Source organism: Cricetulus griseus (genome assembly GCF_003668045.3).
Source record: "Cricetulus griseus strain 17A/GY chromosome 1 unlocalized genomic scaffold, alternate assembly CriGri-PICRH-1.0 chr1_1, whole genome shotgun sequence".
NCBI classification, from domain to species: domain Eukaryota; kingdom Metazoa; phylum Chordata; class Mammalia; order Rodentia; family Cricetidae; genus Cricetulus; species Cricetulus griseus.
This window is the reverse complement of record NW_023276807.1, coordinates 132,674,471-132,700,642: the sequence shown is the minus strand read 5'-3', so window position 1 is coordinate 132,700,642 and position 26,172 is coordinate 132,674,471. Positions and strand designations below refer to the sequence as shown.

The 26,172-nt window shown below is 36.1% G+C and overlaps 1 protein-coding gene across 3 annotated transcripts in view; it reads left to right on the top strand.

Moving 5' to 3' along the window:
* Pds5a (PDS5 cohesin associated factor A) overlaps positions 1 to 26,172 on the top strand; it is a 100,193-nt gene that overhangs the window by 40,464 nt on the left and 33,557 nt on the right. For all 3 annotated transcript variants that reach the window (XM_027390762.2, XM_027390760.2, XM_027390764.2), the window contains exons 8-19: positions 317 to 457; positions 1,803 to 1,918; positions 2,536 to 2,630; positions 3,451 to 3,596; positions 6,623 to 6,774; positions 7,394 to 7,507; positions 11,010 to 11,091; positions 12,140 to 12,188; positions 12,946 to 13,085; positions 16,482 to 16,597; positions 22,730 to 22,835; positions 24,671 to 24,831. In XM_027390762.2, coding sequence (XP_027246563.1) covers positions 317 to 457; positions 1,803 to 1,918; positions 2,536 to 2,630; positions 3,451 to 3,596; positions 6,623 to 6,774; positions 7,394 to 7,507; positions 11,010 to 11,091; positions 12,140 to 12,188; positions 12,946 to 13,085; positions 16,482 to 16,597; positions 22,730 to 22,835; positions 24,671 to 24,831 — 1,418 coding nt within the window. The remainder of the gene's footprint in view (positions 1 to 316; positions 458 to 1,802; positions 1,919 to 2,535; positions 2,631 to 3,450; positions 3,597 to 6,622; positions 6,775 to 7,393; positions 7,508 to 11,009; positions 11,092 to 12,139; positions 12,189 to 12,945; positions 13,086 to 16,481; positions 16,598 to 22,729; positions 22,836 to 24,670; positions 24,832 to 26,172) is intronic.

The following is a 26,172-nucleotide window of genomic DNA, read 5'->3' as shown; positions in this document are numbered from 1 at the left end:
TGAATTATACATGGTATCTAAATTGTTTTATTTTAATGAAAATTAAAGTTTTCAGAACTGTCGTCTTTATTAGAAACACAGCCAATAATCAGTGCTTTAATTTTAATCAGTGTTTTAATTCATGATTTGAAAATATTTGGAAGTTTGTTTCTTGTTTAGATGACTATGTTAGTAATTTAGTAGGTAATCTGTCATTCCTTTCAATTGTATGTGTAATGCTCATTCATTGTTTTTGCATGGATATTTATAGAAAATTGTTTTTTTAATTTTTTTTTAAAGTAAAGTAACACATCTTTTATTGTAATGTCTCCTCTAGTTTTTCAATCAAGTCCTGGTGCTGGGAAGATCGTCAGTCAGTGATCTGTCTGAACATGTATTTGATCTGATTCAGGAACTTTTCGCTATAGATCCTCATTTATTGTTATCTGTCATGCCACAGCTTGAATTCAAACTGAAGGTACCCTTTAGGCTTTACAGGGGGAAAAAAAAGTGTATTTTGAAGATTTTTCACTATTTCTAAAGGAATGAAATAGGAGTTTAGTTTATCTTAGCTTCATGACATCATAACATGTCTAGTTGTTATCTGATAGACATAGTGACACAGAGATAGAAAAGTGCTGTTGTCTTTGAAATTTATAATATTCAGTATTTTTACTTTAAATAATACTTATATTTAGATACTAAATTAATTTTATTGTGTAAATAATGGGTTTAATCATTTTTATGCCACATCAGTATATTAGGATGTACATATACACACTAAATAAATGTAATATTATATTATAAAAGTAATTGATAAACTATTAATGTAGAAATTTTAAATTATTGTTCCATACATTCATTAAAATGGGTATTGTCAGTTCAACATACATCTTCATAATTTAATATTTCACTGTGACTTAGATCAACACTCCTGTATATCAGCAATAACAAGCCATTCTGCTCCTGAAGGCCATTTGAAATACACTTGAGGAACATGTGAAATCTTACAATGAGGGCTTTAGGTCAACTTAGCAGTTTGGTTTTAGTAGGTTACAGATGTAAAACCTCACATTAATTGAAATAACTATGGATCTGCAACTGTAGTCACTCACGAGTAATAAAAAATTTCCTTATACTCTATTGTTTGACATTTAAGGCATTAATATTTCCTTAGAACATTAATTGGATTAACTGGTAAATTTTGGATATACTAAACACTGGTATCTCTCAGCATTGTTTTATTTTGCTTGAGAAAAAGCTTTTTAAAAATGCATTTTTTTACTACTATGTTAAAGCCTTAACATAATTGTCATTTTACATTTGTTTTATACAAATGTATGTATTTTATTCCTGCTGCCCAAAAGCTTTCTGCGAGTGATTAACTTGAATTTTGAATTCTCAGTTTCCTTAGTAGTATTGTTCTTTATCATGTTTTCTAGTCAGTGGAGAATTATTATTAAAACTGTAAACCAAAACTTTTAAGTGTTCTGTATCCATAGCATCGAGTCTTTATGAAGGAAGTTTACTAGGGCAGGAATTATTTGTCACTTTGTCCTTTGTGGAATTTTTCTAAAGTCTTAGACAATGTGAAGATTTAATAAAATGCTTATATTTGTACAAAGTCTCTATAATCAATGTGTAACTTGCAGATAAATTGTAAAGTAGGCATAAATTAGCAATAGGGAAGATGTAAGAAGGTCATCAGAGAATCATGCAATCTAACATGGAATCAGATTGTTCATCATAATAGTTGAAATATAAGATTGTTTCTACTTGGGAAGTATAGTGCAGGTTCTCTTCATTGTTTCTTCTCTTTGTAGAGCAACGATGGCGAAGAACGATTAGCTGTGGTTCGACTTCTAGCAAAATTGTTTGGCTCTAAAGATTCAGACTTAGCAACACAAAATCGGCCTCTTTGGCAGTGTTTCCTTGGGCGGTAAGAAAGCATGACTTTTGAATTTTGTGTGCTCTTAGAGTCACATAATTACGACTACATATACCAAACATTAATTGATATTTGTTGACATTTGTGTAGTAATTTGCCTTTTAGAATAAATTGTGGAGCAAAGTATTTATGTATGAGTGTGTGTAGTATAATATGTGGGTGCATTCTGAGTAGTTTTTATTTTGTAGCAACATTTCAAGCTTTAGTAATATTAGATCTGCAAAATCTGTTGTCTGAGTTGAAGCGTATATTTACAGTAGTTGTTTCAATGTGTTAAGCATATACTGTTTGCAGAATTGTTTCTATAGAATTAAGCATCTTTCTCTCTGTCTCTGTCTCTGTCTCCATTATGTAGCTTTGGTTGTCTTAGGGTCCCTCTGGAGACCAGTCACTGTCTTTGAATTCATAGATCTACCTGCCTCTGCCTTCGGGATTAAAGGTGTGGGCCATTATGACTAGTTCTTTATATTTTTCATAGAATACATTAGCTGTCAGTATAATTAACAGTTTCTACTTAGTAACCATTGCTGTTTATAAACACTTTTATGTTATATGTTTATTAATAATTAATTTGCCTTATTGATGCTTGGCAATCTTTTTCTACTTAGCTTTAATGACATTCATGTTCCTGTGAGATTAGAAAGTGTGAAATTTGCTAGTCATTGTTTGATGAACCACCCAGATTTAGCAAAGGATCTCACGGGTAAGCTCCCTGGTTTATTACACGTTAATTAATTACAAAATGTTTCAGATGTGGCCTGTACCTAACTCTAGTTTCCAAAAGGGATTTGATTCTAGGCTGTCTTCATGTCTGCTTTTTAGACTAGGAAATTAATTCTGGTTTATAAGATAGTATCTTATAAAACAAAAACATGTATTTGTCATTTGTAAATATTTTAGAAATCATAAGTTGAGATAATGTAAGCCTATGACATTGGCATTAGATACAAAACACGTACATTATTAAGTATAGTAATATACCTAATGTGTGCAGAAAAGGGGGGCTATTTTCTAATTTAGATTGTTAAATTTTCATTATTCAGTTTAAAGTAGTAAACCTACCTATTTGTCAGTAGCAAATAAATAGCTTTTATTAACATGCTACTATTTATTGAAAGCAGAAGAAATAACTTTTGTTTTGATTTCACTTGTATTATAATTTATTTAGAAATTTAAAGGTCATTCTGTTTCATATAATGTAACTGTGTATATATCATTTGTCTTAACCATTTGTACTGCTTTTTGTATTTTAATTTATAAATGAGGTTTCAGACTGTAAAATTGGTGCTGTGCTATCATTTGACCTTCCACCAAAAATATTATTTAAGATGTGCTCTGAAATAATAAACATAGTGTTAGGAATAGTTAAGGCTACTTAGTGATGTCTTACAGGTAGCATTAATTCATCTTGTATTTTGTAGTCATTAATACAGCAATGCTTAAAGCTTTTATCTTTTTATCATTCTGAATCATAACAATTTATATAGCTAACATTTATCTCAACTGTTCCCTTTTAATCATAGAATATTTGAAAGTTAGATCACATGATCCAGAAGAAGCCATTCGTCATGATGTCATTGTTACTATAATAACAGCTGCTAAAAGAGATCTTACCTTAGTAAATGATCAGTTACTTGGCTTCGTCAGGGAGAGGACACTGGATAAACGGGTAAGACCTGGGAGTATTGTTCTTCCCTGATTTACTGTGTTCAAATTGTTTGCTATGCATGTCTGGTATTATAATACCAGTTTCAGCTTTTCTTTGGATATCAGAATAGCACTAAAAGCTTTATTTATTCATTCATTTATTTTTTGAGGCAGGGTTTTTCTGTGTAGCTTTGTAGACCAGACTATCCTCAAACTCACGAGATTGATCCTCCTGCCTCTCAAGTTCTGGGACTAAAGGCGTGCTCCACCACTGCCTGGTGAACTGCTAGGTTTTATGTTTCATGTACACACACTTTTGGAGACAGGGTCTCACTGTGGCTTTCCTTGAACATACTATGTAGAATATGCTGGCTGCAGACTTGAAGAGATCTGTCTGCCTCCATATGTATAGCCTTTGCTTATCTTTATGAATGAGTATGTTGGATTCTGAATCTTTTTTCATATTATGTGAATGGATTTTTCTTTTTATTTAATAATTTTTTTATTTTATGTACAATGTGTTTTGTGCATGTATGTCTATGTGAGGGTGTTGAGTCTTCTGGTACTGGTGTTACAGACATTTGTGAGCTACCATGTAGGTTCTGGGAATTGTACCTGGGTCTTCTGGAAGAGCAGTCAGTGCTTTTAACTGCTGAGCCATTTCTCCAGCCCCAAGGGAATAGATTTTTCTTATAGCATTCCTATATAAAAAATGAAATAGGTAAATGAAATAATTTGATTTTTCTGCACATCTGCAAAAGGCAAGTCATTGGTTATATTATATGTATTTCTTATTTATATTTTGCGTAACTTCGCTTGCTTAGAACAGAAGTGATTCTCTGGTTAGTTAACTTTATTTTGCTGTTTCTGTCATTGGATGCCGTTAGAAACATGGGCTGATAAGGAAAGGTAATATTTTAAGCAGATATAGTAGTTATTAAAGAAAAGTTGAGTCAGCCTTAATAAAGAGCCAGACTTAGCTGGGCATGTGCTGCATGCCTTTAATTCTGAGGCAGAGGTAGTGTGATCTCCGTGAATTCAAGGCCAGCCTGGTCTATAGAGTGAGTTCTATGACAGCCAGGGCTACACAGAGAGACCCTGTCTAAAAAAAAAAAAGAAGAAGAAGAAGAAGAAAAAGAAAGCAAAAAGAGCTATCCTTGTTTTTAGCAGCAATTCCTTTATAGTGTACAGGTTCATTTGACATTGTTGAAAAAATATTTTCTAGAAATGAATAATTGAGGTCTGATTTTAGGGGAATACCAGTGTATTTTGACATATTACCAGAGGAGGTCTTTATCTTCTTATTTTCAATAATCATGTGGCAGGTATTGAAAAGAAAAGGATACTACCTTGTTTAGTGATGTCAATAATGAAAACTTCTGAGGGTTGGGTTTTGTTTATTTTTATCTTAATTTAAATTCTCATGTAGTAAGTTCACATTACTGAATCTCCTCTTCCCCCTTAACTTGCCATTACCTATCAAGACCATGGATGGTTAGTGTGATATTTCTTTCTTCAATAAAAATGCTGCTCTTGTTAATGTTTATCTCATTTTCAGAAAGAGGTAAATAAATTGCTCTTCCTGGCTGCATGGTCTGATCATATCATTTACTTAGATAGTTTTAGTTCAGGATTTTGGTTTATTAAATTTCTTTTGCATCCATTTTAACATGTTTTCTTTTGGAAAATGGGGGAACAGGAATTAATCTTAGACTTCACAGCTCACATTTCTGAGTTTGGTTCCACACATTTAGTAGGGCAAAAAAATTATTCAGAAATCTAAGAGAAAATACTGACTTAAAATTAGCTAGAATATTTTTTCTCCCTCTTTTTAAAATAAGCATTTTTTTCTTTAAACACATTGTTCTTTTTGTAGCCCTGACTGGCCTAGAACTCTCTGTAGACCAGTAGACTAGACTGGCATTAGATCTACAGACTGCCTCTGCCCAGTACGAGTTGGAATTAAAGAGTTCCAATTAAAGTTGGAATTAAGTTGGAATTAAAGGTTCACTACCATGCCTGTCCTTTTTTCCTTTTACCCTTTTCTTTTACAAACAGGGTGTTGGGGCTGGAGAGATGGCTCAGTGTTAAAAGCATTGGTTTATCTTCCAGAGAATAAGTTCCCTGCACCCACATGGCAACTGTAGTCCTGTGGGATCTGATGGCCTTTTCTGGTGTGCATGCATACATGCAGACAAAACACTCACATATGTTAATTGCTGTAGCCCAGGCTAGCTTTCACAAATAAAGATTTCTCGTTCTCTTATCTTAACCTGTTTGATGTTGGGATTCCTTATGTGCAATGATGAGAATCAAATCTGGGGTTCTGTGCATTTGAGGCAGGCACTCTTCTAACTGAGCTACATTACCAGGCTCCAAACTTTTTTTTTAAGAATTTTGTTTATTATTATTACGTTGTGTGTGTGTGTTTGTGCACGCGGGCGCATGCATGTATATGAGTCTTAGGATTTCATGTAGGTCCCAAGATTGAAATCTTGGCTTGGCAGCAAGTGCCCCTACTTACTGTACCACCTCACTAGCTCCATTGTTTGCTTAAGTCTGCAAAGTGAGGAAGTTGACCAAAGATAAACAATAACGTTCTCACCAAGTTTGTTTTTCCAGAATTCTTGATACTGAATTTTGTTCTCATTCACAGGGTATACAAGGTTATACAATTAAGAACTAACACACTGTAGCCTTTTGTGTACAGAATAAATTGTATAATACGATTTTTGTTTTTACCTTTTATTCCCACTAATATATAATTAAAGAATTTAATTGAATGAAATCTATTCTTTGCTTGGTTTGAGGGGAACTAAAAATTTGGTAGGTCATGTAGCAGTATTGCCCTGGACAATTTATGAAGTACCTGGTATGTTACCAGGAGAAGTTGTAAAATGGGTTAGTAAACAGTTTGGCAGAGCTGCCTGTGAGAAGATCACTGTGCTGCTTGGATGCACACAGTAACTACTGCATAGCCTAGTGCAGCATTTGTAGATTTGAATGTAGTTTTGGGTCTTGCTCATCTCATAAGTGCTATTTTTCTAGTGGCGAGTGAGAAAAGAAGCTATGATGGGTCTGGCTCAGCTTTATAAGAAATACTGTCTTCATGGTGAAGCAGGAAAGGAAGCTGCAGAGAAAGTCAGCTGGATAAAGGACAAACTTCTGCACATCTATTACCAGAATAGCATTGATGACAAGTGAGTCTGATAGTTTGACAAAACTGCTTTTCATTTATAAATATTTGTATTTAATTTTTACCTAATTTACTTCTAAATATAAGAATAATTTTATGTACATTAGTACATATGGTACTTTAGTATGATTCTTCCTAAGATTGGAAGTAGCATAATAGCAGTAAAATAAGTATGGACTTGGGAGTAAAGCGGGACAGAGACTGAAATCTTCCTTCTGTGTCTTGTAGTTTTCATTGATATCTACTTCAGCTTTATAAAATAGGAGTAATAATGCCTTCCTTATGGACATGTCATGTGGGTTTAGATACTTAGTGTATAGCACCCAGATACTCTCAATTGTTTTCTTTTTGCTAATACTGCTACAACCAGTAGAGAAATTTTTCTCTGTTTTTGAATGCTACTTATTATTCTATTTTTAAATTATGCTAATGCTTGTTTTATGACAGATTATGAAATAAGACCCAAGTACAAACTAAATGTAAAGTAACCACTGAGTCTCTCCCAAGGGAAGGAGTGACTGTGTATTGAAGCTTTTTGTTATTTGTGTACATAGCTTTCACCATTGGTGTGGTAACTTTAAACAAAATAGTTAAATTGACTTGTTTTTGTATGTTTTCCATAGACTATTGGTAGAGAAAATCTTTGCTCAGTATCTTGTTCCCCATAACCTGGAAACCGAAGAGAGAATGAAATGCTTATATTATTTATATGCTAGCCTGGATCCAAATGCTGTAAAGTAAGTTACTTTTCAATGTCTCATTTATTTCCTAGGTGGGTTTTTTGTTTGTTTTTTTGTTGAGTATCTGTGTGTGTGTGTGTGTGTGTGTGTGTTCTAGTTTTCGTTCACACTTTTGATAACAATGTCAGTGATATGGCTTCAACTATTTAATCAATCCGTGTCCAGATTGATGTGTGTGGGTATTTAAACTACCAGCCTTGGCTACATAGTAAGTTTAATGCTAACCAAGATATTTGAGATCTTGACTGAAAAGAGACACACAAACAAGTAGACTAGGGTGCTTGGCACTCGTTTAGTCCCAGCACTCAGGAGGCAAAGGCAGGTGGATCTCTGTGAGTTCAAGAGCAGCCTGGTCTATAGATAAGGTTCCAGAACAGCCACAGTTGTATAGAGAGACCCTTTCTCAAAAAACTAAAGCAAAACAAAAAACCTACAAGTAGACTAGGGATATATTAACTCATTGGTAGAGACTTGCCTGGCATGCTGGCATGCACAAGGCCTTGGTTAAATTATTAGACATGGTACATAATGCATAACACACTGCAACTTTCAACTTATAAGAAAGTTGCAGGAATGGCAGAGCACATCTGCCATTTGTACATTCTGTCTAAACATTTTATTTTTAATGATTGGAGAGACATTTACAGATATGTTGTGCTCTTTACCTCTAAATATTTCAGAGTTGTTTATTTTTGAACAAGGATATTCTCTTTCATAACCTTTAAATAGCTAGAATTTTAAAATTTGGGGCTGGAGAGATTTCTCAGTGGTTAAGAACAGTTGTTTCTCTTCCAGCCGTCTTGAGTTTGGTTCTCAGCACCCACATCTGGCAGTCATAACTGTCTGTAACTCCTGGCCTTTGAGGGCACCCATGCACACATGGCATATGTTTACACAGATAATAGGCACATCAATAAAATTAATATGTGAAAAAATTAATTTATTATTATACAATAATCTACTGTATTTAAATTTCCTGTTTTTCATATATTTCTCAGGGATACATTTTCTACTATATCCAATTATGTATTACATAGGTTTTTTTTTTTTAAGAACAGTTGCATAAAAATCTAATAATTTTGTACAATTTGGCCTCCATTTGGGTTCTTTCACTGTTTTCTTGTCGGATTGAAATTATTCATTTTCAGTAGAGATTCCACAAGCTAATGCTGTGACCTTGAAACATTTCAGCAGGTGTTATTCATCTTCATTTGAAAGCCTATTGATGGAAGCTAAGGCTCCTTTTAGGTGGCTAAATCTGCTTGCTATTCATTGATACCATTTATATTTCATTTCCCTCCCTTTCATTGGGTTCTTTTGTAGCCCAGGCTAGGCTTTAACTTGATGGGTAGCTGAGGATACCCTTTAGTTTCTAATGGCAATGCTGGCATTATAACATACTCTTTGAACACAGGGTTTATATAGTGCTGGGGCTGGGGCCCAGAACTTTGTGTGTGCTAAACAAGTGCTCCACTGCCTATCAGTCCTCCATTAATTTTACTTCTAAATATCTAGTCATGAGTACTGAGTCACACAATAATCCTTAGATGTGTTCTTGACGACTGGAATACACAGGGGATTTGTGTGAGGTAGGTAATCTCTTTCTTTTCCTGTCTGTCTTGACAGGCTCTCACAGACTAACATTGATCTTCCTGTTTTGACTACCAAGTGCTAGGGTTACAGGCATGCTCCTCCATGCCTGGTGACACTTAAATTCTTCATTTTTCAGTCTGCGTGCGTGTGTGCGTGCGTGTTCAAGTGTGCATGTGTACCAGCATGTATGTAACACACAGTGTCAGGTGTCAGTCCCTGCCTTTGACGTTGTTGAATACAGGATCTTTTGTTCACTTTGTAAATGCCAGTCTAGCTAGCCCTCAATCTTCCATGGATTCTTCTGTCTCTGCCTCCTGTATCATCATAGGAAAATTGGTATTATTAGCATGGATTAATGCTTTCATTGCATACTGGAATATGAAGGCAGATCTCCATTTGTATATAGTTAATATTTCCCACTGAGCATTACCCTTGCCTAGCATTTAATTTTTTTTTAAGTTATGATTACATGATTTCCTCCTTCTCTTTCCTCCCTTAAACCACTTATGTATCCTACCCTCCTTATGTTCTCTTGAATTCATGGCCTCTCTTTTTTACTCTCTATTGGGGGTTGTTATGCTCACGTGCACACATGTGCCTACATATATAAATACAGCCTGATGAGTGTTTAGCATTATATATATGATTTGAGGGCTGACCACTTGGTATTAGATAACTAATTATGGGGCTCATCCCTAGGGAAGAGTGTTCTCCCCTCTCAGCATTTTGAAACTTAGCTGCTTACAGTTCTTTGTCAAGGCTAGACCCTGTGAGATTTGTCTATTCATGGTATTCTTGTTCAGGTCTTGGTTAGTTAGGTGGGCCTACTGAAATAACTGTTGGTAAAGCGCCCCTATCCTTTCTAAGGTTCGTTCCTGGTCCTCTGGCTCCCTTGTGATATTCCCTATGTCCTAATTACATGGTTGTGTTCTAGATGTGTAAATTAGTGCTGGTCACAACAGAGTCACTTGTTCTTTGTATTTTGATTGGCTGTTATTTTCTGCAATGGTCTCCATCAGTTGCAAAGTGAAGCTTCTTTGATAAGGGATGAGAGTTACATTTATCTATGGGAGAAATACTTAGAATACATTTAGGAATTACACCAATATAGTCAAGTGGTAGTGTGTTCATTTATAACATTCATGACCTCAAATCTGGCTGGGTTTCTAGTACCAGGCATGATTGCCTCTTTTGTTGAAGGATAATGATAGAGAGAGAGCTGTTTTACTAAAAAGATATGAGTGCAACTATGACATCCTTGGGACTATTGTGCATAGTAGTTAGGGTTTGCTTCCTTCCCTTTGAAGTTTGTGTAGCACTTTGTGGTACTGTGAAAGCTATCCTTAGGGAGGAAGCCTCAGCTGATTCTTTTAAGCAGTCCTCATCACTCATAGAAATTCGTTGGTAATGTATTCAATTTCCTCATGCCCCCCAGTTATGCTCTGTACACCAGGCTTTAATACCTTTCACATTTCTGTTTCTTTGATTGGACCAGAACTCTCTAGCTCCCTCTGCTTAGAATCAAAGCTTCTTTGAATGTATGACCTTCCTGGTGGGGTCACATTGATTCGTTGAACCCAGACATTCCCTCTCATCGGAAAATGCCTGCCTAGTATTAAACCTCCTTAAATTCTAATTAATCGTTGTTTAAAATTTGAGCTGGTGTCAGTGGCCCACGCCTTTAATCCCAGCAGAGGCAGGGGGATCTCTGTGAGTTCGAGGTCAGCCTGGTCTCCAGAGAGAGTGTGCCAGGATAGGCTCCAAAGCTACACAGAGAAACCATGTCTCGAAAAACAAACAAACAAAAAATTCATGTAGGAATATAGAAGTATCACACTTAAGTCATAAAGTTGAACAGTTTGCAGTGTTGTTAAATATATCTTTTCATATTTATAACTATGTACAGAGCTCTCAATGAAATGTGGAAGTGTCAGAACATGCTTCGGAGTCATGTGCGTGAACTATTGGATTTACACAAGCAGCCTACAGTAGGTTTTATGATTTTTGTTTTAATTCACAGATTGCAAATCAGTGTTTATTTTTTCTGTAGTACAGTGTAATAAAATATCTCAAGGTATATTAATTTTCAAATTAATATACTGCCAGTTAAGCAGTTCTCAAGAGTTAAGCTGCCTTTTTAGTTTGTTTCTTATGTTTTTTTTGTTGTTGTTGTTGTTTTTAAAGATTTTATTTATTTCTTATGTATACAACATTCTGCTTCCATGTATATCTGCACATCAGAAGAAGGCACCAGATCTCATAACAGATGGTTGTGAGCCACCATGTGGTTGCTGGGAAGTGAACTCAGGACCTCTGGAAGAGTAGTCAGGACTCTTAACCTCTGAGCCATCTCTCCAGCCGTTTGTTTTTTTGTTTGTTTGTTTGTTTGTTTTGTTTTTTTGTTTGTTTGTTTATTTGTCCCCCCCAGTTTTTTTTTTTTTTTTTTTTTTTTTCTCAAACTGATCTGGATATCACTATGTTGCCCAGTTTAGCCCCAAGTTCCTGATAGCCTTCCTTTCTTAGCATTTGCTTGCTGGGATTTTAGTCACTTTTCTTACTGTGGTGACAGAATAAAAAGGAACTTAAGGAATGAAGGAAGGGCTTCTTTTGGCTCACAGTTTCAGGACACAGTCCACCTAACCAGGAGTATGTGGCAGCAACAGTGTTAGTGGGCTGGACATGTTGCCAAGGCCAACTGAATTCTTGGGCTCAAGCAATAGTCCAGCCTACTTTAGTAGATGAGATGGCAAGCTCATGCCACCACACCTGGTTATTCAGGCTTTTAATGTTTTCCTGTTCATATCTCTTTTCCTTCTTGTCTCTCTGAATATTTGTTCTTTTTCTACTGACCTTTGCTAATAACAGCCCCCCCCCCCCACACACACACAGGGAAGAGGGAGGTTAGCCATAAATTCATCATAAACTATGATGAATTTATTTAAAGCTAAGGAACGTTGTACATTATATTAATTTCTCTTATAGAAAATTGTTAATGTAAATGACTAGTTGTTCTTTTGTTTTTGTCCTAAATTTTAGTCAGAGGCTAACTGTTCTGCCATGTTTGGGAAACTGATGACCATAGCAAGTAAGTATATTTATTTACCCAGTGAGCATGTAATGAATACTAAACAGGTCTTATTCATATTTATTTTATGTTTATGACTGTTTTTGTGCATCATATGTGTGCCTGTTTAGTTCCCTGGAACTGGAGTTACTTATAGATGCTTGTGAGCCAACATGAGGTGCTGAGAATCGAACCTGGATTCTTTTCAAGAGCAACAAAAATGCTCTTACCGACTGAGCCATCTTAAAACAGGTTATTAATTTAAGCAATAATACTATGACTAAATGGTAAAAAGATAATCATTAATTTTGCTTATAAGAGCCATTTGTCGGGCTTTCTTTTAATAGTTCACCAATATTTATTTTGTAATATTTTGTGTTTATTTTTATGTGTAAATATGTACCTCTGTGTGTGATGACATGTACTAGGCGAGTCCAGAGATGTCAGATCCACCGGTCCTTTGCAGGGTCCTTATTTATGTTTATTTTATATGTATTAGTGTCTTGTTTGCATGTATGTCTGTGTGAGGGTATCATCCCCTGCAACTGAAGTTACAGGCAATTGTGAGATGCAGTGTGTATGTGCTGGGAATTGAACCCAAGTCCTCTGGAAGAGCAACCAGTGTTCTTAACTGCTCTCGAGCCATCTCTCCAGGCGCCCCTCCACCCCCAAACACCCCTGACTGCTAAATCATCTCTCCCGTCTCTCACCAATGTTTTAAAGATGCTTTTAGTGTAGTTATCTTTCTTTTCTAATACTTATTCTCTTCATTTTATAGAGAATTTGCCTGACCCTGGGAAAGCACAAGATTTTGTAAAGAAATTTAACCAGGTTCTTGGTGATGATGAGAAACTGCGGTCTCAGTTAGAATTATTGATCAGTCCAACCTGTTCATGCAAACAAGCTGATATTTGTGTGGTTAGTGAATTATGCTTTTATAATTTTTTTTAATAACTTAGATAAATCTATATTTCATTACATATATTTCTGTGTGACTTTTAAGTATATGGTGGATGCTAAATTACTTAGGAATATATCCAAATACACCTAAATTCTCCTTTTTTAACACTCTCCAGCCATGTTGCAGGGGTGGGGTGGGGATGGGACTGGATTAGAACTGAGCAGATAGGGTCCTAGGAAATGACCAAAATAGAATACTTTTTATTTAATGTGTGTTCACTTAAGAAATGGAAAAGAATGTTTCAAAATGGTTCAAGTATATCCATGCACTTCCTTCTTTTGTGTCTGAGCAGAGAAACAAAGCCTGTCAATAATTTAGTTGTAGTCCTGTAGTCATACAAGGTTCATTTTTAGAAGAAATAAATTCCTATGTAGGCTTCTGTCTTGGACTCCTTATCAGTATCATAATAGCATTTAATGCTATTATGCAGATGATATACATTATGCTAAGAATAGGCTAAAACATGGATAAAAGATGAGCATTTTGGTTACTTATTTTAACTTTTGTTTTTAAAGGGATTAGAGTTGATAATTATTTAAATATGTAATGAGGGATTAAAGATTATAGTAGATGTTCTTACAAAGTGGTCTAGGAGTATAGAACAGATTGTATTTACTGTGGGGAATCTAAAGAGATGGGTATGTAAGACGATGTGCTGCAAGGTTGACTTGGAGAAGCAGAACTCTTCTTTGTCCAGGTGCATTCATGAGCTAAGCGTCCTGATATTTCCACCTTTACACTTACCTGAACAATTTGTTGCTTTAAAGATTACATGAACTGTTTTGGTTCTCAGAATTAATAGTACTGTATGTTGCAGAGAGTCTGTTTACATAATTGGATTGATGAAGTAAAATGACTTAAATACCCATGAGTGCATGTAGTTTAACGTTTTTGCCTGTAAAGACAATGGAACATAAAAGGACATTTTTCATGCTTCATTTCATAGCAGGGTATAGTGGCTGAGTTCCAAGTAGAGCCTGTGTCTCATAAGCATGATAGTGTCATTCTTTGCAAGAACCAGTGCAAGGGCTCATGATCATGAGGTGGCTTTGTTACTAATGTATAGAGCATGAAGATCTGAGTTCAAATATTTAATACTTTTCGAAAATAGATATTTATGGGCCGACTTCCAGAACTTTTCCATGGCATACAAAATAAATAGATAAATGTAATTTTAAGAGCCTGAAAATGGCTTCTGCTTTTCTTACCTTTCTATTAGCAAGTACTTTTTTAATTTGTATATAGTATTTAAATCACTCCTGTAATTATATAGATAGTAGAAACACAAGACCCTGTGAGCTGCAGGGCTGAGCTGTGTGGCCATTGTACTATGTAACACCATAGAGACAAGAGGGAATAGTTACCAGAGGTCAGCATTAGCTGTGTCTTTCAGAACAAAAAGTAAGCATGAGTGACAGCTCATGTTTATGACACTAGTACTTGGGAGGTGAGGAAGGATTGAGAATTGTGGGCCAGTCTCTTGAAACCCTTAAACAATTATAAAAAACAAAAACAACAAAAAATTTCTTTGTGGGTTATTCAAATATACATTGTATCTTCAGAAGTGTGAATTTATTTTTCCCTTAATCAAGTTTATGCTATTTTAATTTATTACTAATTTTGCTGATTTGTATTATATATTGATCTCTTCTTACCCAACTTGTAGACTAGGTGACAGAAATAGGTCACTATTTTGATAATGAACACAACATGATAAGTAAGTGTTATAGTAGAATTATATACAGAAAGGCACCACTCACCCCAGGCAGGGGTAGAAACATGTCAGAGAATGACAGAGTAAATGATTTCTAAGTTGGGTCATAAAGGAACTAGATCATTGTGTCAGGGATGGTATTGCATTTCCAGTTTTGAGGAATGAACACTTGAACATTTCTGTTTAAAAATAGAAGATGACCAGGTCCAGTGCTGTTGCTTGGTGGCAAGCTCCCACTGGAATTCAATTCTAAAATACAATGAAAGTGAAGAACTGACTGCTGAAGGTTGTCCTCTACATGCAAGTTACAGAATGCATGTACCCACATAAAACATACACATTGGTAATAATAAATAAAATTTAAATTAAAAAATGGGAGATGACATGTCTTCAAATGGTATGAATCTGCACCTGGTTGATACATATTAACACAGGTAAATCACCTGGAAGACCTAGAAAAAAAATAAGAGATCAACTATCTCTTGGTCAAGAAATAGTTGATAGAATACTGCTATCTTTCCACTGAGAGACAGTCACTTTTTTTGTTCATGAATTCAGAATTCTGTAAATAATTCTTTGTTCACATTATCAAAATTCTGGAAGACTACATGTTTCTGTTTATCTCTTCTTTGTGTTTTTCCACTATTGAAGAGTAATGCCATTCATATAATTTTGAGTGTAGCCCCTCTCCCCATTTTGTGGTTTGCATTTTTAGACCCGGTATTCCTGGCCTAAGCTTCTGTGAAGTTCTTGGGCTTGCCCACATTGATGTGTATGCCATTGTATGTATGCTATGTAATTCCTTCTTGTCAAAATTTTTACAAATGGTTTTTTTGGGGGGGCAAGGGGATGGGTAGGTCAAAGGAGTCAGTTCTCCTTCCACCTGGTATTCAAACTCAGGTGATCATGCTTGGCAGCAAGCCCCTATTTCCTCTGAGTCACCTTGTTACCATTTAAAGAAGAAAAAAAAAAAAAAGAAATTAGGGGTGGATTGATAGGTATGAGCTTATACTGTTCTTGCAGAGGAGTAAAGTTCAATTTCCAGAACTCATGTAGAGCAGCCCGCAGCTTCCTGTAACTAGTTCCTGTAATCTTACTTTATGGAGAAAAAAGTAAGATTTTTTTCTGATACTGATACTGTCCTCTGACCTCTGTGGACCCTCTACTCATGTGCACAAACCCGCACTGGCATACATACATATGCACATAATGTTAATAATGTAATATTAAAGGAAATTAACTGAAAGAAAGTCCAGTATTCTATTAAATTATGAAATAATAAAAATAATTTATGTCTAACTAGAAATTTTTTTCCAGGATAGCAATTAATCCCAGGAGTCAGAAGCAAGTGAGTTTGAAGCCAATCTGGTCTACAGAGCGAGATCCAGGACAGGCTCCAAAGCTACACAGAAAAACCCTGTCTCAAAAAAACAAACAAACAAACAAAAAAACTGCATCCTTTCTTGTTTTCCACTGTCCAGATTTTTCAGTGATTACTATGTATATTCTAGGGCCTAAAACAAATTTTTTTCGTTGCTTTATGGTTTTAAATTTTTCAGTGCTTTTCTACCCATAGATATTCTTATTGTGAAAAACTATAAACTGATGAAACTTACAGTAAGACTTTTTTCTTCTATAGAGAGAAATAGCTCGGAAACTTGCAAATCCTAAGCAACCAACCAACCCTTTTCTAGAGATGGTCAAATTTCTGTTGGAAAGAATTGCTCCTGTGCATATTGATTCCGAAGCCATAAGGTAAGCCAGAAAATGTATGCAGAGTAATAGATGCTTGTCCATAGTGCATGGTTGTGAGCTGAAGTGCTGGACCCACATAACACGATAGAAGTGTACCCACCATTCAGGTAGAAGGATGGCTGTTATAGCTTTATTTAATGCCTTTTATTTTTTATGAGTTCTTGCATTTACATTTATTTTGTATGTACTAATTTTAAAAATCCTAGATTACACATACACAAGTTTAAGTTCTGTGTGATTAATAACAACTGATTTTTCTTAAGCATTTTAGTAGTCATGTTATGTTCTGTTATGTCTGTTATATTACTGTGCACTTGGTGTATGAGAACAGAATGGCATATTAAAAGTGAGGACTTGTGTTTTTAAAACAATCCTCACATTTTATTTCTAATGATTTCCTTTGTAAATTTCTGTGAGTGATTCTGTCTTGTAGTGGTAATTGTTTTCCATGTTGGCATACTCTGTAGTAATCATTGATTCTTAATGAAGATCCATCCAGATCTCAAGAAGCCACTAGTTATTTCACTGTGTCAATCACTTGTCTGGTTGTATTAGAAGGCAAGTTATGCTAGTTTTCTAGGGTTACCGTAACAGAATATCATTGGCTGGCAGGGGGTATAACAGAATTTATTTTGTCTTTGGTTCTGGAAACTAAAAGTCTCAAGATCAATGTATGTTCAATGTATCATCAACATACTTTTTCTAAAATCATTCTCCTTCTCTTTGAGACAGGAGAGCAGCTTCTTGCCGTGTTTTCAAATGGTCTTTCTTCTGTGTACCCAAGATAAATTAGTGTCCTACTCTATTTTTAAAGATAGTGGTCATCCAAGTTTAGCTTCATCCATATGATTTCACTGTACGTAATTATTCTTTAATGCCCTGTCTCCAATATACTCATATTCTGAGTTACTGATGGCTAAAACCTATGAGTTATAGAGAAGTAGTTCAGCCCTGAACATGATTTTTACTATTATCAAATTAGGACTTCCTGATCTAATTTCCTTATTTGTAAATAAATAAATAAATATGTGAACAAGCAGGGCTGTGATGGTGCACGTGTTTAATCCCTGCACTCGGGAGACAGAGGCAGGCAGATCTCTGTGAGTCTGCAGAGTGAGTACCAGGAATGGCTCTATAGCAACTGAAGAAAACAAACAAAAAGGAACAAATGTTTTTGTCCATAGTTAGTTTCAAAAATGTATATATATTCTTTCTTGTCAGTATTCTATGATCTATACCATTTACTTCCCACCTACCCTGCCCCATGGGTGGGGGAGGGGACGACCGGACACCAACCCTGCCTGGTGGGTGTGCACTGGGGGATGAATTCAGGATTTTTCCCATGCCAAGTGCATGGTCTTGTCAATCAAGTGAGGCCTAGTTTTGTAACATCACATTTTAACTGGTAGATTAAAGATACAATGTAGTAGGAATGTTAATTCTGAAAGGATGTGCAGTGGCATCAGGAAATTACACAAGGGTTCATTATGTCAGCAGGTTACTATTGTTTGAGTCCCAGTATTCAAAGTCTTCTGCAAACTCAAAAAATTTTAGTAGCATCAGGAGTTGTTTGATCTCAGATCTTGGTTAAGATTTCTAGCAGAGTAATTTCATAAGAGTGCCATTGTGTATTAATTTTTATGAGGAAAATAGCACTAGATAGCTGGGGGTGGTAGCCTTTAATCTCAGCACTTAAAAAGCAGAAGCAAATGTATCCTTCTTAATTTGAGGCCAACCTCATCAACATAGTGAGATCTGGGCCAGCCAGGGATATATAGTGAGAACTATCTCCAAAAAAAATGTAAAAAAAAAGTTATTCCTTATATTTAGCCAAATCTTCACACAATACTATATTATAAATAAAAGGCTTACTGTTTTGACTTAGAGGGTTAAAAAAAAAACTGTACATAAAGTACATTGTGTACCTAGTAAAATATAACTTATAATCCAAACTGTGTGACTGGTTGTATTATAGAAAGCTACAGAAATAAGCTGTACATCTGATGAGTGGTAAAAAGAAGTAGAAATTATTGGGATTAGCCAAGTAAGGACTCCCAGGAATATAATCCAGGTCACTGGCCTTGAGTCTGTGGGTTATTTCGGTGCCCTGAGCTTGATTTTTTCCAGATCTATAAAGTTACAGCTATGATAAATTACTGCTTATTTAAGTTATAGAAAGGTTTACATGCATATAAATATCATTCATATTAAATAATACATAATAATTTAACACACTCAGCCATGTCTCACACTTAACATATCTCCTGTACTATGTGTGGACTTATACTGGCATTTGTTTTAGAGGAAAAATAGCAGACAAAAAGGGGGAAAGGAATTAAGAAATATTTAGATAGGCTGGCACTGTTACTCATTCTGTACAGCAGGCTGGCCTCAAACTTAGACATCTGCCTAAGTCCTAGGATTATAGGCATATGACACTACTGCCTAGCTATTTAGGTTTCTTGAGGCAGGGTCTTACTGCCTCAAGACTGACCTTGAACTTGGAACTTGCTATACAGACCACGTTGGTCTTGAAATTGGTAGTTTCCTGTCTCTGCCTTCTGATTATTGCAATCATAGTCTCAGGCCACCCACCACAAATAGCTTATAAAATAGGGTTGTAAAAGAAAACATTCATCAGGTATGGTTTTATACTCCTTTAATCCCAGCACTAAGGTATCAGAGGCGGGCAGATCTCTGTGATTTGGGAGCTAGCCTGGCCTACATAATGAGTTCCAGGCTAACCAGGGTTACATAAAGCCTATCTCAGAATACAAACAAAAAGAAAGGAAGAAAAAGAAAAGAAGAAGATTGTCCATGCTGAAATTACTTAAAAATGTTAGAACTACAATAGTCATCGTAATGATGGTTGATACCCAGAAATAAAAATAAAATTGAAGTGGCAAGAGGTAAGAAGAAAGAACTCAGTCATGAAGAAATAATGATGTCATCAAATTGTGAAAAGTATTTTTGTAGGAGGATTACAAAATAAGAGTATTAAAAATGATTTTTATGTTAAGCCATATAGGTTAGATGAATGTCTTATCTGAATACATGAAGGTGCTTGCCACCAAATTTAATGATTGGAATTTGATCTCCAGAATCCACATGGTAGAGGAGAATTGAGTGTTCCTCACATGGGCGGTGGCGTGTGTGCACACAGATACATGATAAATAAATACATGTAAAATGCAAGGATGCTGGAAAGATGCAGTTGAGAGCATTTACTGGTCTTTCCCTCCGTCCCTTTCTTTTGGTAGGGTCTCTCTACATGGCATTGGCTGGCCTCAAACTCACAGAGATTAACATGCAATCTACCTCCTAGGTGCTAGGATTGACAATGAGCACTACCTGTCCGGGCTTTGTTCTTGCAGGGAATTTGCTCAGTTCCTAGACCCCATAACAGGCAGCTGATAACCACCTGTAACTGCCTCTAGAACATCTAGTGCCATCTTCTGGCTTCTGCAGGCACACACACACACACACACACACACACACACACACACACACACACACACACACACCAATCTTTAAAGGTAAAGAAGTGACTAAATGGCACACACACACACACACACACACACACACCACACACACCAATTTAAAGGTAAAGAAGTGACTAAATGGCACACACACACACACACACACACACACACACACACACACACACACACACACACACACACACACACACACACCAATCTTTAAAGGTAAAGAAGTGACTAAATGGCAGAGGACTCACAGAAGTTAAAAAACGTCCGATAACTATGAGAAAAAACTATGGCCAGTGCAGTTTCTATGGGTTACCAAAGACTCAGGACTTGCTCCGCAGCCACAACTGCATTGTGAGCTACATAAACCAAGTAGTATTCTTGAGCACAGGAGACTGCAGAAGTGCAGTAACCCTCATCTGTACTGATGGTTGAGAAAATCTAAGGGGTAAATATTTCCCACAAGCACAGGAACCTTCAAGTAAAGAATGAAATAAGTTTGTGGTGAGTGAGTGTGTTTGGAGAAGAAAATTTGAATGTTTTTAATAGAAGACTTTTGAACATTTAAAGATACCATTTTTAGCTTTAAGTTTGTTTTTGTTGGGTTAGTGCAGGTGAGTAGTGCCCTTGGTGGCCAGAAAAGGGTGTCTGATCTCTTGAGCTAAAGTTAGTTGTGGGTGGTCTTGAGCCACCTGAGATAGGTTCTGGAAGGAACCTTGATCTTGTATAAGCGTAGAGGTGTGTGATCTCAATCACCAGTCCATCTCTCTACATCCTCATGTTTTTACTTTCTATGAAGTCCATGCTGGCTCTCTGGCCTTGCAGTTTTCTTCCCAAGTTCTAATACTGCAGTTGTATACCACACAATTCAGGTTCATACTTTGTACTTTAAAAAAAAAAAAAAAATCCTTTATTACTATAGCCAGAAATGGTGACATGCCTATAATTCCAGCTTGTGTAGAGACTAGAGAATCCTCTGCTATGTATTGAATTTAAGGCCACCCTTGTCTCAGCAACATCAGAAATTTTTTGATTAGTCCTATCTACTCAGACTGAGGCAGGAAGATTACTAACACTGAGTTAAAGGCAAGTCTGGGCAGTATGCAAAGACCCTATCTACTAAAACAAATCATAGTAATTTGATTGAAGCAATTATGGCATTAAAGGAAAAGAATTGTTCTCGATGTGTCCCTCAGCCCCATCCCTACCTTTCTTTTGAGATGGCAGCTTGCAGTGTAACCTTAGCTGATAAGGTGTTCACTGTGTAGCCCATGTTGGCCTTGAGCTCATAGCAGGTCTCCGACTTTAGTTTCCTGTGTGCTGCAATTTCAGACAAGCACCACCAGTTCAGTGTGGCACATAGCTTGACAAGTTGGGCAAATCTTTCTACCTACGAATTACATTCCTGGTCTCATATTTGTTTTTATTTTAAATGCTACCAGTTTACTCAGGAAAAGTAACTAGATACTTGTAATCCTAGTCTTGTGCAGTACTGCCACTCAGGAAACTTGACTCAAGAAGTTCCAAGAGAAGTCAGCCTGAGATAACATGTGAAATCTTGTCTCAAAAACAAATAGGTCAGCTGGTTAGAGGCACAAGCCTTTAATCCCAGTACTCAGGAGGTAGAGACAGGTAGATCTCTGAGTTTAAGGCCAGCCTGGAAGTCAAAGGGGAAAGTCTATACACTATCATCTGGCTGGTAGGACAGCCAGGGCTGTTTCACAAAGAAACTCTGTCTTGAAAAAGCAAAACAAGCAAACCAAAACAAAACAAAACAAAAAGGTCTATTCAATTAGAGATTGTGATTTTATTGATCAAGTAATACTCTATTTTATGATGGTAAATATATTGAAAGGTTAATTAGTTTCTTACAGGTACATGGTATCTAATTGCATCTGTTTATAAATACAGTATGTTTCTGATTGACTTTGTTAATAATTTCTTAGAATGGAATTCCCGATTCCATAGATTAATTTGCTAGTACAGTTAATACTACTTTCCCTGTATATGTTCACTGCTGGATCTTTAAATTATGTTTATTTATTGCATGTAGCACACATTTGGAGGTCAGTGAACAACTTTGAGGAATCCTTGCCTTCCATCATGTGGGTTCCAGGGGTCAAACTCAGGTCATCAAGCTTGACTGCAAGCACCTTTACCTAGTGAGCCACCTTGCCTGCTCTACCATCTGAATTTTGTTTGGAGTGGCCATTTGCCCAATTATCAACCTTTTTTTTAATAAAAATATTTTTTCATATTAAATACTAACCCTAGTTCCCTCTCCCTCCCTTTCTCCCACCTTGCTCCCAATTTCATCCACTCAGTTATAGAACTTTTTTTATTGTTTTTATTTAAATTGGTGTCTTTATATGTAAAAATGAATAGTGAGATAGCTAATATTAATATTTCAGTATATTATTTTACTCTCCTAGTTTTTAGTCAAATTGTTGGTACTATTACACATTAAGTTTTGGAGAGGGTAATATAACAATAATCTCACCTATTGAGCAGTCAGCACTTATGCTCATGCTACAGAAACGTCTTTGGCCATTGTCTTTTTAGATTCTCTGTTTATCATATTTCATTTGGGATTCAGTTAGTAGTCTAAGCAGTCTTACTAACTTACATTTCCTTTTTTTAATAGTGCACTAGTAAAATTGATGAATAAATCAATAGAAGGGACAGCAGACGATGAAGAGGAGGGTGTAAGTCCAGATTCAGCCATTCGCTCAGGACTTGAACTTCTTAAGGTATTTTTAAAACACCATTTATTTCCAAAGTTTCATAATGACATTTCCTTTAGGTGTACAAGAGCAGGCTTATTTTAGGTTATTTAAAAGACTAAAATTTTCTGGAAGAAATTACAAGTGTTTTCTCTTTGACTGCAAGTAAGAATTGTTTTCAGGACTATTGAAAGCGATGATTGGTTCCAAACTACAGAGTGATATGAGAGCAGGACTGTGTTGTCAAGGGCTTGTATGGTGTCTTTTGTCCAATCACAACACTAGGGCTCTCACTGAATCGAGTACAAAGAAGGTGAGGCAAAAATACATTGAAATCACAGCAAGACAAAGTGAAGAAAAGACTAATGAGTGCAGGAGACACCAGCCCAGAGGCCCAGATGTTTTTTTTGTTGTTTTAATTTTTTTTTTTCCTTCCTCGAGACAGGGTTTCTTTGTGTAACAGCCGTAGCTGTCTTGGAATTTGCTTTGTAGATCAGGATGGCCTCGAACTCAGAGAACCACCTGCCTCTGCCTGGGATTAAAGACATGAGCCAGAGGAGGCCCAGAGTTTTAATCTACTGCTCTTTGTCTATTTTGAAAACTGAATTCTCCACCTTTTCTGTAAATAAAAAACCTCCCTGGGCCCATTTGTGTACTTTAGGGTGTGTGTAATATTTACTTTTCAAGAACACCAAGCTGTACTGTTCAATTTTCTACCTCTTTATGTGGCTTTTGAATGTGGTAGTGGCTAGCCTAATCATTCCCACATTATAGAGATTGTAGCCATGTCTTATATAAACTGGTATTAGTTCCTTAATGGTAGAAACTGGGTAGGGCTCATATCCAAATAAATAAGCTAATAATTATGTTTGTAATTAAAAATCCAAAATAATGTCTTCATTGTTCCTAGTTGCAGTATATGAGCTTTCTGTGAGGATTTCACTTAACATATTTCTGTACAGATTATCATTTTGACAGCAGAGCTGTAATTTTTTTGTTAAGACCAATAAACTAGGAGTTTTTATTTCAAATTAAAATGACCATACCTAAATATATTTATAAACTGAGAGTACTTATTAGTATTGGAAGATCATTCTCCATAAGAAATGATGAGCCTTTGGACTGGAGAGATGCCTCATCACAGGCTGTTCTTCCATGGGACCCAGGTTCAATACCCAGCACCCATATGGCAGGTCACAACTATCTGTAGCTCCAATTCCAGGGTACCCAACAGGCACACATGCAGGACAAAACATCAATGCACATAAAATAAAATAAAACTATTTTAAAAGAAAGTCGCCTTTCCAGTTGGTCAAGAAATTGCTTTGAAAACACAAGCACCTCAATTTGATCCTACTACCCAACTAAAAATGCCTGGCCTGGTAGCATGCCTGTAATCCTAGCACTGGAGAAGGAGAAACAGGAGGGCCCCAGTGGCTCACTGGCCAGCCAATGTAGTTTAGTGAGCTCCAAGGCAATAAGAAGCCCTGTCTCAAACTGAACTGTGTTCCTGAATGGGATGCCCAACAATGTGTTTGGGCATCCATAGACATTTACCTACACACTCATGAGCACACAGCAGAAATTCTTTATTGTTAAGTACCAGTATGAACCAAGAGATGAGTGATTAATTCAAAGGTGGAATATTAGCTATCTTGGGGAAGTAACTTTAAGCTTCCGTGCACTGTTTTCATTAGTGTCTCATGAGTAAAAGTAACTGCCGTGGTGACTAAAATAATGTAATCTGTATTCCATGTGGTAGAGCTAGTATATGTACACCATTTTATTTGTTGAAAGAAATCTCCTTTTTTAATAGGTTAGAAATTTTGTCTGTACTCTTAAAAGTGTATCTATTTCTCCAGGTTCTGTCTTTCACACATCCTACCTCGTTCCACTCTGCAGAGACATATGAGTCCTTGTTACAGTGCCTAAGAATGGAGGATGACAAGGTAGCAGAAGCTGCAATACAAATTTTTAGAAATACAGGCCACAAAATAGAAACAGACCTTCCCCAGATAAGATCGTGAGTATACATATTTTTTAACCTGGTAGACACAGAAGTTAATGGGTTCGGGAGCAATAGTTCTTGATTTCCCTTTCATGGAGGAAAATGGGAACAGAAAGAAAAACTTCCACTTTCGTGCTAATTTTCTGTCTCCCTTAGTCTCTCTACCCCTTCTCTGTCCCTTCCTATCACAATTATTATAAATGTAAAAGAACAAAGTACAACTGTTTGTTTGGAAGGAGATGTCTTGAAAATTTTAGTAATCAAATGTTATCACAGGGCCGGGCGTTGGTGGTGCACGCCTTTAATCCCAGCACTGGGAGGGAGAGACAGGAGGATCTCTGTGAGTTCGAGACCAGCCTGGTCTACAAGAGCTAGTTCCAGGATAGGCTCCAAAGCCACAGAGAAACCCTGTCTTGAAAAAACAACAAAAAAAAGTTATCACAGAATTAAATATTATATTTGTGATTAATGTATCTGTCTAGTCTTTGTATTTGTATTTTCTTTCAAACTGGCTATAAATTCAATAGCTATGATTTTCCTTTCCCAATACAAAAAAAGTCTAATCTGGCAATTAATCAGTGCACATCATAAAATATTTATTAATTGCTTGATATTTGATAGTAGTGATAATAATCATAAGAATTAAGTACATTTACATATTTTCATTTAGCATTTTAGGATTACACTTATGGTAAAGGGTGGGGGACATCGAAGAATATGTCGATATTGTCTGTTGCATCAGATGTTCGTTGTACGTGGAAATAGTTCATAGTAAATCCAAATACAAACAAAATTTGTCTTATAATAATTATAGGACCTATGGACTCCTTAAGGTTTTATTAAATTTAGTTTCTATGATTTAGTCAAGTCCTGTCTTCAAAGAGCTTATGGTCTAAAATGATCTCATTTATATAGCTATACATACAGTCAAAAAGATCATTAGTAGTAGGCTTGGAACAGGTCTGCAAACCTAGACAAGAAGACTTTGTCTCAAAAAAATTTTAAAGGGTGTTCGAAAGTTAAGGACACAGCCTAGTGGGAGAGTACTTACTTGGCATGCATGATATCCTTCCTGGTTCAAAACCCTATTTACAGAAGAAGAAAAAGATCATTAACACAGTAGGATATAAAATTTAAGGCATTTCCACCAGACTTAGAATAGTTGCTCATTTTAAGGCAAGAGATCTTTTATTTTTGGTTTTTCTAGACAGGGTTTCTCTGTGTAGCTTTGGAGGCTGTCCTGGCACTTGCTCTAGAGACCAGGCTGTGCCACCAACGCCTGGCAAGAGATCTATTTTTAAAGAATGCTGTATCAAAAGAAGCATTGGAAAAATAGATACAGATGGAATAGTTAAC